Source organism: Sitophilus oryzae, unplaced genomic scaffold, assembly GCF_002938485.1.
Source record: "Sitophilus oryzae breed Bouriz unplaced genomic scaffold, Soryzae_2.0 scaffold_2008_pilon_pilon, whole genome shotgun sequence".
Classification (NCBI taxonomy): domain Eukaryota; kingdom Metazoa; phylum Arthropoda; class Insecta; order Coleoptera; family Curculionidae; genus Sitophilus; species Sitophilus oryzae.
The window spans coordinates 1108852-1121526 of NW_022146734.1; the positions used below are offsets into that span (position 1 = coordinate 1108852).

General features: G+C 32.9%; 4 protein-coding genes across 6 annotated transcripts in view; 2 read left to right on the forward strand and 2 right to left on the reverse strand.

Annotated features, from left to right (window-relative positions):
* LOC115883988 (GATOR complex protein WDR59) overlaps nt 1-568 on the reverse strand; it is a 57270-nt gene extending 56702 nt beyond the window's left edge. For all 3 annotated transcript variants that reach the window (XM_030902413.1, XM_030902412.1, XM_030902414.1), the window contains exons 1-2: nt 318-568; nt 65-201 (exon numbers count right to left, since the gene is read on the reverse strand). In XM_030902413.1, coding sequence (XP_030758273.1) covers nt 65-171 — 107 coding nt within the window. In that variant the 5' untranslated portion in view covers nt 172-201; nt 318-568. The remainder of the gene's footprint in view (nt 1-64; nt 202-317) is intronic.
* A 2137-nt stretch (nt 569-2705) lies between these two features.
* Nucleotides 2706-4196, forward strand: LOC115884032 (uncharacterized protein C18orf19 homolog A-like). The gene is made up of 2 exons (XM_030902471.1): nt 2706-3407; nt 3465-4196. The coding sequence occupies exons 1-2, from the start codon at nt 3016-3018 to the stop codon at nt 3892-3894; spliced, it is 822 nt and encodes a 273-aa protein (XP_030758331.1). The 5' UTR covers nt 2706-3015; the 3' UTR covers nt 3895-4196.
* Nucleotides 4197-4485: 289 nt separating this feature from the next.
* LOC115883999 (transmembrane protein 98-like) lies at nt 4486-5612 on the forward strand. The gene is made up of 3 exons (XM_030902427.1): nt 4486-4857; nt 4908-5343; nt 5401-5612. The coding sequence occupies exons 1-3, from the start codon at nt 4703-4705 to the stop codon at nt 5467-5469; spliced, it is 660 nt and encodes a 219-aa protein (XP_030758287.1). The 5' UTR covers nt 4486-4702; the 3' UTR covers nt 5470-5612.
* Nucleotides 5609-12675, reverse strand: part of LOC115883998 (ATP-binding cassette sub-family F member 2) — a 34060-nt gene continuing 26993 nt past the window's right edge. Inside the window, exons 10-11 of the mRNA XM_030902426.1 lie at nt 9045-9248; nt 5609-5868 (exon numbers count right to left, since the gene is read on the reverse strand). Coding sequence (XP_030758286.1) covers nt 5743-5868; nt 9045-9248 — 330 coding nt within the window. The 3' untranslated portion in view covers nt 5609-5742. The remainder of the gene's footprint in view (nt 5869-9044; nt 9249-12675) is intronic.

A 12675-nucleotide genomic window follows, 5' to 3' on the forward strand; every position in this document is an offset into this window, starting at 1 on the left:
TTTAGTGTCATATCATCAAATACTATTTTATAGTTGTTCTAAGGTACAATAAAAAAAGCTTTACCCTGCCAATAAAACAAAAGTGCCTGTGGAATCGATGGACATAGCATTTGCCTGCAAATCTTTACATTCCAATGCAACATAATAATCATTATTCATTCCTCCAGACATTTCTAAATTTATATACTTTACAATTCAATTCTACAAGAAAATGTATGTAAAATATACACATATTACATAAGTCTGATCATTGTTGATAGATTATCAAAACTATGGTTGATTACCTTTATAAGCTACATTATAAAATAAATAAATACCTTTTTAAATGTCCTATATGGTCCTGTAAGAACAGGTATTAAACCCAACATCCGTGCCCAACATCATAAAAACAAACAAGTCCCAGAGACCCATATAATTACTCCTTTATCTATGCCTATAATATATGCTCATCTATTTCAGATATTTGTAATTATTATTTAACTTATGCCAGTTTATGGAATATGGAATTATCCTGACAGATAGACCAGACATTAATAGGAGGGTGCAGCCACACTACCCTAAAAACAGCGTATCGGCGTAACGGCGTAATGACCTTGAATCGATTTCCAGTAATTCTATTGGCTAAAATTTTTGACAGATGAATTTGACAGATAAAATTTCTGACAGATGAATGTTTTAGCCAATAGAATTACTGGAAATCCATTCAAGGTCATTACGCCCGTTACGCCGATACGCCGTTTTTAGGATCAGTGTTGCCGAAGTGGCCCAATTGGGTCACATGTGGCTCTTTTCGGCATAAAAATACTCGGTGGCTCCTCGTTGCAAAATGTGGCTCTTTCCGCTCTTTGCAAATAATAATATTATAATAATTCCTTTTTCTTCATAGATCATAAATTTATACATAATATCATCTCATTTTAAATTGTTTAGTCATTAAAATAAACGAATCGTTGTATCGATTATTTGATCCCTCCCTATATTGTAGTATCTGGTTGCTGCGTTCGTGTTGGCGTTTGACGTTTGACGTTTGATACGATTTTGGTGGTTTTGAACATTGTTAGGTTATGTTCAGTGTTCAGTTTAAATTTTTAACCGTTATACCTCTTATCAATAAAAATCAATAGATATCAATAAATTAATTATTATCAAAAGTCTTTACTATCAATAATTCTATTCCTTACGTATGATCAAAAGTACATAATATACAAAGATGGATAAGTAAGTATCTGGTTTTTAAAAAATACGTCATAATATACCATCATAATATACCGTCATATCCTACTCATTATGCCAACCAGTCATTCACACAGTCACCATATACCCATCTTTGTTTAACTCTCTTATCTCTCAGCATAGGCATGCATGGCCAGCGACAAATATCGATTTTTAAGTTCTAATGCTAACCTAAATTTTTAATTAAAATGCACAATTAAGCTCAGTCAAAGTATTAAGTTTTTGTTTTATTATTGTGTATATTATTGTGTTATATTTATTATTTTGTATATTTTTGTTTTATTTATTAAATTTTAACTTGATTAATAATGTGCCTCACTTGCATGCAAATGTGGCTCGTTTTTTCAATATTGTGTGGCTCGGAAAAAAATTGTCTATCGGCAACACTGTTTAGGATAGTGTGGCTGCACCCCAGGGTTCGGAAGTAGTTAATTAAGACGTAATTTACCTGATTAACTACGTGTAGTTTTTCTTCAAAAACTACGTCTTTTCCCATTCATTAACTACATGAAAACTACGTTAATAAACTATGTATTGATATTATGAATAATTTTCCTTTGTATGAGGTGTAATAGAGATAATATGATGTAAATATTATATTTTAAAGCCATATTTCTCCTGTTTTCTTAAATACATTATGTGTTTTTAAAGCTTCAACTTATTATAACCTCACCTCAAACCTTTGACATTTGAAAGTTACATACATAGGTTACATAAACTACACCCTCTACATAAACTACATTAACTACATGTAATGTAGTTTATGTAGTTTTTAAAAGTAACGTGTAGTTTTCCGAACCCTGCTGCACCCTGAATAGGACTAATGTGAAGCATGTAGACAACAGACCATAGAGTATAGAGTTAAAAATTACGAAAAACTATAGAAAAGTAAAACTTGTCCGTAATATTGACTGGAACCAGACTCTGTACTTTGTAAAAAGATAATAATGAGATAATACTACCCGAAAGCACACAGCTGACTGCTGGCTGACTGAGCTGACCATGAGCTGACCACAACACACCATAAACTTGTGCCATACATAAACCATAAACCATCCATCAACACACAACACAGATCGTTCTTATTGGTGGGCTCAGAACACAGACACATCAGATTATCTCTGGGATTATCAGATATAAATGCAAAGGACAAAAATGTCATTTCATTTAGCTCTGTTGCTCACATAGAAGTTAAAAATAAAAGTTGCTCATCTGTTGCTCGTTGACAAAGTCGTTGCTCTGTTCATGTGTTCATAAGTTCATAGATAATAGCAGGGTAATAGATGCGTCATCATTTATGTTCTGTGCAGGTTCTGTGATGTCCTTCTTTTTATAGTAACTTCTTCTATCTCATCCTATGCTAGAGACTACAGAAGACAGTGACGACACTGATATCAAGCCACACTCAGTCACAGACATCATTATTCATTGATCTTATTTGAAAATTTGAAAATATAAAAGGCAGTTTTGTTTCGCCCTGTATATATAAACATCACACATAACCTACTGCTACATAATGTCAATGCGGTTGGCAGATCATTATCACAGTCATTATTTAATTTCAATAGTTTATTTAAAATCAGTTAAAGTTAAAATCTGTAAAGTCATATCAAAACATAATAGTCATAATAGCGGTATCCTGTAATATGGGATCAATTTTATTTTATAATAGGCATTGCATATTTAAATTTGTTTTTAACTCGATATAAACTACGAGCTTAATCGTTTGTAACACATATTTTTCCAAGTTGGGGTTTTAAGTGTGATTGTTTAAAAATAAAGATGTCTTTAGTTGTAACAAGAATACTGTTTAAAGGGACATTTCGCGCTCAACTTTTTACTAATGGAATTAAGAAGCCGTATTGTGCTTTACTTTTTCCCAATTTTAAAGTGAATTTTAATGAAAATGCATATTCCTCTATTAGATATGTACCAAAACCATGCCTAAGTAAACTACACAGTACGTGTAGCCCAATTAGCCCAAAAGTAAGGCAATTTTCAAGTAATGTTGATGATGGAAAGAAGAATGATAATGAAGACACTGAAGATAAGAAAAAGTTATCCCTTTTCCAACGATTTAAGCAAATGTATAAAGATTATTGGTATGTACTTGTACCCGTGCACATAGTAACATCAGTTGCATGGTTTGGTGGATTTTACTATCTTGCCTATAGGTATGTTTATTATAATTTTATTCAAAAGAGAGAGTCTAAATATCTTTTATCTTTTAGTGGTGTTGATATTCCAGCACTGTTGGAACTTATGAATTTCAGTGAGAAAATAGTTAATTCTATGCGAAATTCAAGTATGGGCTATGTTGCTATCGCATATGCTCTTTATAAAATTGTAACACCCTTAAGATATGCAGTTACATTGGGTGGAACAACAGTCACCATTCAGTACTTGAAAAAGCTGGGATACATTAAACCTATGCCGACAGATCGTTTAAAGAAAATGTATTCGGATACTAAGGAGGGTATTAAAGGAAAAAAGGAAAATTTAATGGTGAGTGTAAAAGAAAGTGTAAAGGAGACAAAAGAAGGAATCCAAGAGAAGAGAGATAGTATAGTTAGCAGTGTACAAAAATCAAGTACAAGCATAAAATCTATGAAGGATAAAGTTATCAGTCATTCGAGTACAGATAGAAGTAGCAAGCCATAATATAGTAGGACTTTCAGTCATTTTTTTTTAAAGGAAACATCGTCAGACAAATAATATTTTAGGTTTTGTAAATAGGTATATAATGGATTTTGTTTTCAAATTATTAAGAGTTAATTTGTTTTAAGTATAAATTTTTTTTAAAGAAGTATGGTGATGTTTTGAATTTAATGGAGCTTTATGCATGTAGGTATATTTACAACATATTTCTTGTTATAAATAGCATGACTTATTTATATTTATTAAGAAATATAAGTTATCTATATACATAACATATTTGAAAATAAAAGGATTTCGGACTTCATTGTTTTTATTTATTTTGATTAACACATAAAATAATAAAAAGAGTATCTATATCGCTAGATTACATTCATAGATAAAAAAGTAATATCAGGTAATATCTACAATATGATCGAAAATTTTACCGTAAAATTATATGGAGTCGTCATTTCCAAGCCAACTGGAAGCCGGTTTTTTTCGAACATACGGTATTAACGGTTAATGAATAAATATTAAATCATAAATATCGATATCGATGTTTCTTAAAAATACATCCCTATCTTTTATTTATTTAAAATGTTAAAATAGATCTATGGTCAAGACGCAACAGGTGATTGTGACAGATAGTGTCATAAAAGTGTATTTTTGGGGGTGTTTCTGTCTTTTTTGTTTAGATATTTTTTAAATTTATAGTTTTTACCAAACAAAATGAAGTTTATTTACATTTTAAATACTTAACACCAGTAGAAAAGAGGAAGATATTTGCATCTTTATTATTTTTAGTTCATATTTAAATCCCGAAATAATCATTATGTCCCCTGAATATGCAGAAATGGTAGCAGCCATCGCCTTTGGCGTACTATCTGCTATTTTTGTAAGTGCCTTTGTTATTCTCATCGTAATATGTCGAAGACAAAGGTTAGTCTATAAAGGAACGTATCTAGATGCTCACCATGATGTTACCAGGTATGCTATTATGAGATGAAATTGTTTTTTTCTCAATATTTTAACGTTAGGCCTGAAAAGCAGCTTATCGAACCTGAAAGACCAGAACTCGAATTAGGAGAGGTAAATCTCAATTTTGATGGGATTTTAACAGACGAACAATGGATAGATGATGCAACTGGATTAATACCTCACTGTTTGGCAATATTAAAAACCTGCAGGTTTTTAACAGAACGTTTGACCACATTAGCAATGAACTCGACTCCGCTATCGGGCAATTTTTCACAAATTGTGGAAAGTGCTAAAAGAATCTCCAGTAGAGTAGATGATATGGTAAGAAGTATGTATCCTCCTCTAGATCCTAGGCTTCTCGAAGCTAGAGCAGCTGCTTTAACTTTGGCAGTCACTCACCTTGCCCTTCTTGCTAAATATGAATGTGGTCAGAAAGACAGATATGGATTAATTTGGATTGATAAATTGTTAGAGGAAATGGATGGGCATGTTATGGTAATAATTTAACTTTTATTCATAGCATGTATGTACCACAATATTATTTTTTTTTAGTTTTTAAGAGAGGCATCTCTTTGTCAAGAGAACTTTAATAAGTTTCCAGTTACTGCCAATGGATTGTGAGATGGTATTTAATGTGTAATGTATGTTAATCCCAAAATTAATGATATAATGAGCTATTAATTATAATGAACTGTATATTGACAATATATTTTAATGACATTTTGTATATGACTCTTGTTAAATAAAAATCTTTTTAAGATAAATATGAACACCATTTATTTATTAAAAAGCAAAATAAATTAGTTATAAAATGGATTTTTCTTTTCTTAAAATGGTGTATGGACATTTCATGTTAGGTCTAGAGAAATTGCCGTTTTTGTATGGTGCAATAAATTATTTTTTAGCATTTTTCTCATTTTCCTTTAAAACTTTGCTTTTCAAGTGCTCCTTGTATGATAAGATATCTCCTTTCCATTTAGTCACAGTTCCTTTCTCACATACCCAAATTTCCTCTGCAACCTGAAAAGTTAAATTTTTAATCATAATATTGATATTTCTTTAACCCATACACAGGATAATTATTAATAATAAACCTATATATTTTTCTAGGTATACATAGAAATATGGGACACCCTGTAATATTAACAGCTTATAACAACACTAAACAGAGAGAGTAGGAAGATATTGCCATATAATTACATGGTTATTATACAGGGTGTCCCATTTTCGTGTTTTATGGAGTAGAGATACAAAGACGCGGTTTTCACATCACTGCGCTACTTTTTTATGAAACTAAATATGCTACATGCAGATTTCTCCTAGCCTTCTTAGATCCTGAAATACAGGACGAATTTTAAAATGTTGCGTTTTTCGACCCTCTTTGTACAGGGTGGCGCCTCTCATACGCCGCGGAAGCTCCAAGGAGAACGGTAGTTTATGTCCAAATGAAATTTTGGCAGCATATAACCTACATATTAATCTAACCTAACTGAAATAAGCATTTTATAAAAATATATAGAATTATACAGGGTGTCCCCAAAAAAGTTACACATCAAAGTTGCGTTTTTTCTAATGGAACACCCTATATATTAACTGATTTTCGGATTCTAGGAAAAAAATAAAGGTAAGTTTTATTAAAGAAGAATATACCTAAAATCTAAAGATTTTGACATATTTCACATTTTGTGAAAATGAAAAGTTAATTTTAAATTTCGATAACAGCTACCTAAATTTTAGTTGAACTAAAACCAAATTGAAATTTGACCCGAAAAGTTATACAGGGTGAGATAAAATTAATATGGAACATTAGTCACTTTTAAAAGTAAATTACTCCTTTATTTTAAATGGAACACCCAGTATATTATTCCGGTGTTCAATGGCAAATGTATATATCTTTAAAATATTATTAAGGTTGCTTACCCGTCAGACAAAGATTTTCCTAGATATTTTAATTTTTATGATTTTGCGTCAGTAGATCTTTATTATTTGATAAAATCTACGGCTATGTCTATGGCTGTGATTTAACTTTTGTCAATTTAACAAAGATTGTAGAGTAAAATACTCAGGTACTCGGTAATAAAAAGATACACGTTTAAAATATATTTCAATTATTACAGAATTAAAACTAGATATAAACCTATAATTATGTGACAAAAATTAGCTAGATGAAATCATATGCTCAAAATGCTTCCTTTCCTGTTAACTGCATAAAATGATTGTCTTTTCAAAACGATCTTTTCATTTTAAAAGGCGTATGTAGAGTTCTACCTCGAAAAGCAGCTACAATAATTTTTCTCATGTTGTCGACAATAGTTGGTCGAGTTTTGTAAACACTGTCTTTATCCCCATAAAAAAACTCAGACTAGATAAAATCATGAGCATTTAAGTATTCTATATTAATTATTCTCTCTGATGTAGGATAAGTTTGCATTTTCAAGAATTTTTTTCTTCTTTTCGTTTTAACTGACACAAAATTATAACTAGTTGTTAAAGTTGGACTAATTAGACAGCTATGTTGAAGTAACGTCAAACATATCACAGCCACCTAGATTTTATCAAATAATAGAGATCTACTCAGATCAAATCGTGTAAATGAAAATATCTAGGAAAATCTTTGTTTGAGGGGTAGGCACCTTAATTGTATTTTGAAGAGACATGAATTCTCCATTGAATATCGGAATAATATACTGGGTGTTCCATTTAAAATAAAAGAGTAACATGCTTTTAAAGGTGACCAATGTTCAATATTAATTTTGTCTCACCCTGTATAACTTTTTGGATCAAGTTTTAATCTTATTTGAAATAAAATTTATTTATAATTTTTTTTATTAACTACATATTAGGCTATACCAGGTAAATCCCAATTTAGGTAGCTTTTATGGCAATTTAAAAATTGTTCTTTATTTCTAGAAAATTTAGTCATATTCTAGCAATTTAGTCATATAGAACTCACCTTTATTTTTCCCCCAGAATCCGAAAATCAATTAATATATGGGTGTTCCATTACAAAAAACACAACTTTGATATGTAACTTTTTTTGGGGACACCCTGAAGAACTCTCTATATTTTTAAAAAGTGCTCTGAATTAACCTACACACGCTCACTAAATTTCATTTCAATATAAACCTTGGAGCCTCCGTGGCGTATGAGAGGCGCCACCCTGTATCTTGGTTATCTTATAACTTTGAAAAGGTGAGAACTACGACCAGGAGCATTATTTTAACCAGATAATTTTGCTTTCATCGTGTTATCTTAACAAACTGCACTGAAAATAAACTTATGCAGCTTTTAGCTTTTATTAGAGTTATTGATATTCTTGATGCACTTTTGCAATAATTTCACACACACACACAGAAACTAGCATGGAATAGCCAATACCAAATTTGACGCCTATTACCGATAACTATAAATAAATTTAAGGAAACACGTTTTTCCCCTGGACCCTTCAATTACTAGTATTATTAACACTAAATCACCACAATACACCAAAACACTTTTACTTTTACACTGGACGCGCGTTTCGCTAACCAAGTTAGCATCATCAGCAGATGATCAATACTAATCTAAAAAGTACAATTTAAGCGTTTATATACTCGCTCAGTGGGTACCGGGTACCGAGTGGGCGTGGCAAGATCTAGCCAACCGAGTCAGAGCCCACCGAGCGTAACAGTTAGATTTCCGCCACTAGACTAGTGGGAACAAAGAACTTGAAGGAATGGGACCGATGTCTCTGTTCATACTATCTTTACATTTATTCATTCTGATGCTTAATAAATGTAAAGATAGTATGAACAGACACACAGGGTTAATTCTGGTGCTTAATAAATGTAAAGATAGTATGAACAGAGACAACGGTCTAATTCCTTCAAGTTCTTTGTTCCTACTACTCTAGTGGCGGAAATCTAACTGTTATGCTCGGTGGGTTCTGACTCGGTTGGCTAGATCTTGACAATTGTAGTTTAGTATAATCATCTGCTGATGATGCTAACATGGTTAGCCAAACGCGCGTCCACTGTAAAAGTAAAAGTGTTTTGGTGTATTGTGGTGATTTAGTGTTTTATTTTGCTGTGTAACACCAAAGGTTCCAATCCCCAACTGTAATATTGTACTACCATTAAAAAAATCACCAAATTAGATGAAATTTGTAAAGTACGAATTTTCAATGATACCCAAAGCATCAACAAAATCAAGTTTACCTGACTAATAAGCCTAAAGTCGTGACTGACGAGTACCAGTCCTCCTTCAAAGTCATTTACAGCCTCGGCCAAAGCATCGATAGTCTCCATATCTAAATGATTAGTGGGTTCGTCAAGTAGCAGTAAATGGGGAGCTTGCCAAGCCAACCACGCAAACACCACTCGACATCTTTGTCCGTCCGACAACTGACGAATAGGACAGACCTACAAAACAACATTGTTGTTAGTTAAGTTGTTAGAAATAAAGGTAATTATCGTGGCTGAAGAAATCACAGTAGTTTTCATCGATTGTCATTTTCAAACCAACCGGATGCCGATTTTTTTTCGAGCATACGGTATTTATTTGTGTCATTATACCGTACGATTGAATAAAAACGACGTCAGCGATGACTATGAATTGAAGACCGTTGTCATTTTATATGGGAAATGTCATCAATCCTCATTTCCAAGCCAACTAGACGCCGTTTTTTTCGATTATACGGTATAACAGAAATAGTTGCCTAAATATGCCAACAAATTAGAAACATTATTTCTACAGACAAAAAAATACAAAACAAAAGAAAAAAATAATTCAAGTTATTAATACATAACATTGAATAAAAAAAAACAATGTACTTAAACTGCCGTTAAACGGTAGCCTACTAAAATGCCGTTAATAGATATTATGACGTCGTTGATATCGGCGGAAAGTAACGCCCGGTTATCGGCAGTTTTGCAAGAGCACCTGTGGCTCCGTGACTGAGGCTATCGCTTCGTGAGCGAATGGTCCGTGGTTCAAATCTTACGCCGGACCAAGACTTTTTTATATTTTTTTTTGCTTAGAGCGTGATTTGATTGCATTGCTTTCACTCTTTTTGGTTGGATTGGTTTAGTTATTTGGCGGCTTGGTTAGCGTGGTTATTTGGAGGGTGTTAATTCATTGGTTAGTTGGTTATTTGGTGGGGTTGGTTGGTTTTTACTAATTTATATTTGTTTTTTATATTTTTTTACCAGTGTCGAGGTTAGTTGTGTTGGTTAAGTTGGTTATTTGGCGGGGTGGATAGCGTTGGTTAGTCCTTATAAAATTCCTATATTTCATAAAGCCGTCAAGTGCGTCACATCAACGACGTCATACCTATTAACAGCATTTTAGTAAGCTACCGTTTAACGGAAGTTTAAGTACAACGTAAAAAAACTAAGGAAGGAGCATATCAACAAAATTAGCGCAACAGCGTTGGTACTTTAATCATCATCATCATCATTTAGCTTATTACGTCCATTGCTGAACAAAAGCCTCCCTTAACTCTAGCCATTTCTTTCTATTTTGTGCCACTTGAATTTCCACTCTCTTAACATCATCTGTCCATCGACTAGGAGGCCGTCCTCTGCTTCTATAGGCCTCGTGCCTTGGTCTCCATTCCACAAATCTCTTTATCCACCGTCCATCTGTTATCCTAGCCACATGTCCTGCCCAATTCCATTTAAGATGTAAGACAGACATCACCGCATCTCTTACTCTTGTTGGATTTCGTATGGTATGATGGGGTATTTTATCTCTAAGTGTAACTCCCAACATGGACCTTTCCATTTTCCGTTGCATGACTTGTATTCTATGTATGTTCTTTTTTGTCAAAGTAAGTGTTTCAGCTCCATACGTGAAGACAGGCAAGACACAGCGGTAGTGTGATGTTGCGGTAGAGGCAGCGAGTAGATACTCATTTATGATTCCGATAGGTGACAGATCTACTTCAGGGATGCACCCCTGCCTACGTGAGCCTTGGTTTATCTCCTAATTCCATACAGGGGAAACCATCGTCCTATCCTCGGTCCTTGTCCAAACCTAAAAATATCCCAGTTCGTATCAAATCCAATCTTCCAATACGTTTGGCCAAAGTGGAAGATTATGGATCAAAACCCCAAAGACATGGCGAATTCTAAAACAGAAAAGGAAAGTGTACCCCAGGTGGGTAGAATGAATGTCAACTCCCACACTTTGAAAAAAGTCGGCCTCGACGATTCTGGGGGAGGCAAAAATTCACTTGCACCAACAAAAATAAAGAGAACCTGCAAAAGATCACACTCACTATACAGGGTGGTCCGAACTGTATTCCGGAAACTTCGGCAGCATATTCTGCAGATAAAAATATGTAAAAACGTTCGTATAAATGTATGTCCTAAAATGGTTAGTTTCGGAGATACAGGGTGTACAAGATTCATTTTTATTTCTATTTTTTCCAAATAATTTCTGAAGTAACGTCAATATTTGGATGAAAATTGGTATGTGTTGAGCAGTGTGTATATTCTTTATTAATAAACTGAACATACAATATACAATATTGTTTCTTAACTTCTAACAAACTAATTAACTCTAAGAACTGCTAAGAACAAAAAACGAAGCCTTGAAGCAACAAGCAACGCACTTCACTTCTTGACAACCACAGACTTAACTTATCTCCATATTAACCTTAGACTATCAAAATAACTAGACAGCGATACTAGAATCTTTTGATTGTCTTTCTTAACACCCCTTCTTAATCAAAACATTCTACCATGTACACAATATCTACAGTTTCTTTTTGTACAAAAATATCTAATACTAATACATAGAACAATTTTAACATAGGAACAATCCTAAGTTAAATCTGTGTCTAATAAACAAATCACCTGGCAAATTCTTTGTTAAAATATCAGCAATTTGTTCATTAGACCTCACATATTCAACTAAAACCATCTTTTCAATAACTAGATCTTTAATAAAATTATATTTAACATCAATATGTTTTAGTCTTTTATGATACCAACGTTTTGTTAACCTTATACAGGACTGATTGTCTTCAAACATTACAAATTGACTCTGTGTAAAACCTTGATTTGCTTGCCTTTTGGATATGAACCAGCATTGTTTTCTGAAATGTCCTACCTTGCCACAGTTATGACATTTTATTCCTTTGCTGTCCTTTTGTCTTGTGTAATTTGTATCACTTTTATTTTCCTTCTGATAGTGCTTGTTACTTGTACCAGCATTTCTTGTATTCATGTTCCTTTGATAGCCACTAAATGCTGCAAGATCAGAGTCATTCCTCTCCTCAAAGTTCTTTCTTTTAACTTCATGGTCAAACCATTTTCCTTTCAAACTCAAGTGTTTATTTGTTTCTAACGTTTCCAGTGCTGTAACTATAGTATCATAACTCTTCCCGGTAATGTTAAAAGTAATGACAGACAATATCCTACTTCTTCAAGCGTAGCACCTACTGACTTTAGTTCTCTAATTGTTTCTTCAAACTTGGTGAAATGAGTTTCTAGTTTCATTTGCATTAAATTTCATTGAAAAAGCAATTTTCTTCTTAAATAAAAGTTAGCTTGCCACTCCTTTTCTTTAAGGACACTTTTTTCAGTGCCTTCCACATGTCATACGAAGTATTTTTGTCCTTTATATATTCCAAATATGTTGCAACACACTGTACAATGACTGATTTACATTTTTTATCTAGCTTAATTTGTTCTTCTGTAGGAGAAGTTATTTGTTCAGTTATGCACTTCTTGACTCCATAATGATCAAGAACAGTTTCAACCCTAAATTTCCAGTGATCAAAATTCTTTCCGTCAAATTGCGTGATTCCAAATTTCTCAACTGAATAGTCAAATTTCTGGC

Bases quoted from the DNA above. Each gene is read 5' to 3' on its own strand.
- LOC115884032 (XM_030902471.1), top strand. From the start codon at position 3,016: ATGTCTTTAGTTGTAACAAGAATACTGTTTAAAGGGACATTTCGCGCT. The intron at 3,408-3,464 runs GTATGTTTATTA...TTTATCTTTTAG, and splicing joins TTTTACTATCTTGCCTATAG to TGGTGTTGATATTCCAGCAC.
- LOC115883999 (XM_030902427.1), top strand. From the start codon at position 4,703: ATGTCCCCTGAATATGCAGAAATGGTAGCAGCCATCGCCTTTGGCGTA. The intron at 4,858-4,907 runs GTATGCTATTAT...TTTTAACGTTAG, and splicing joins GCTCACCATGATGTTACCAG to GCCTGAAAAGCAGCTTATCG. The intron at 5,344-5,400 runs GTAATAATTTAA...ATTTTTTTTTAG, and splicing joins AAATGGATGGGCATGTTATG to TTTTTAAGAGAGGCATCTCT.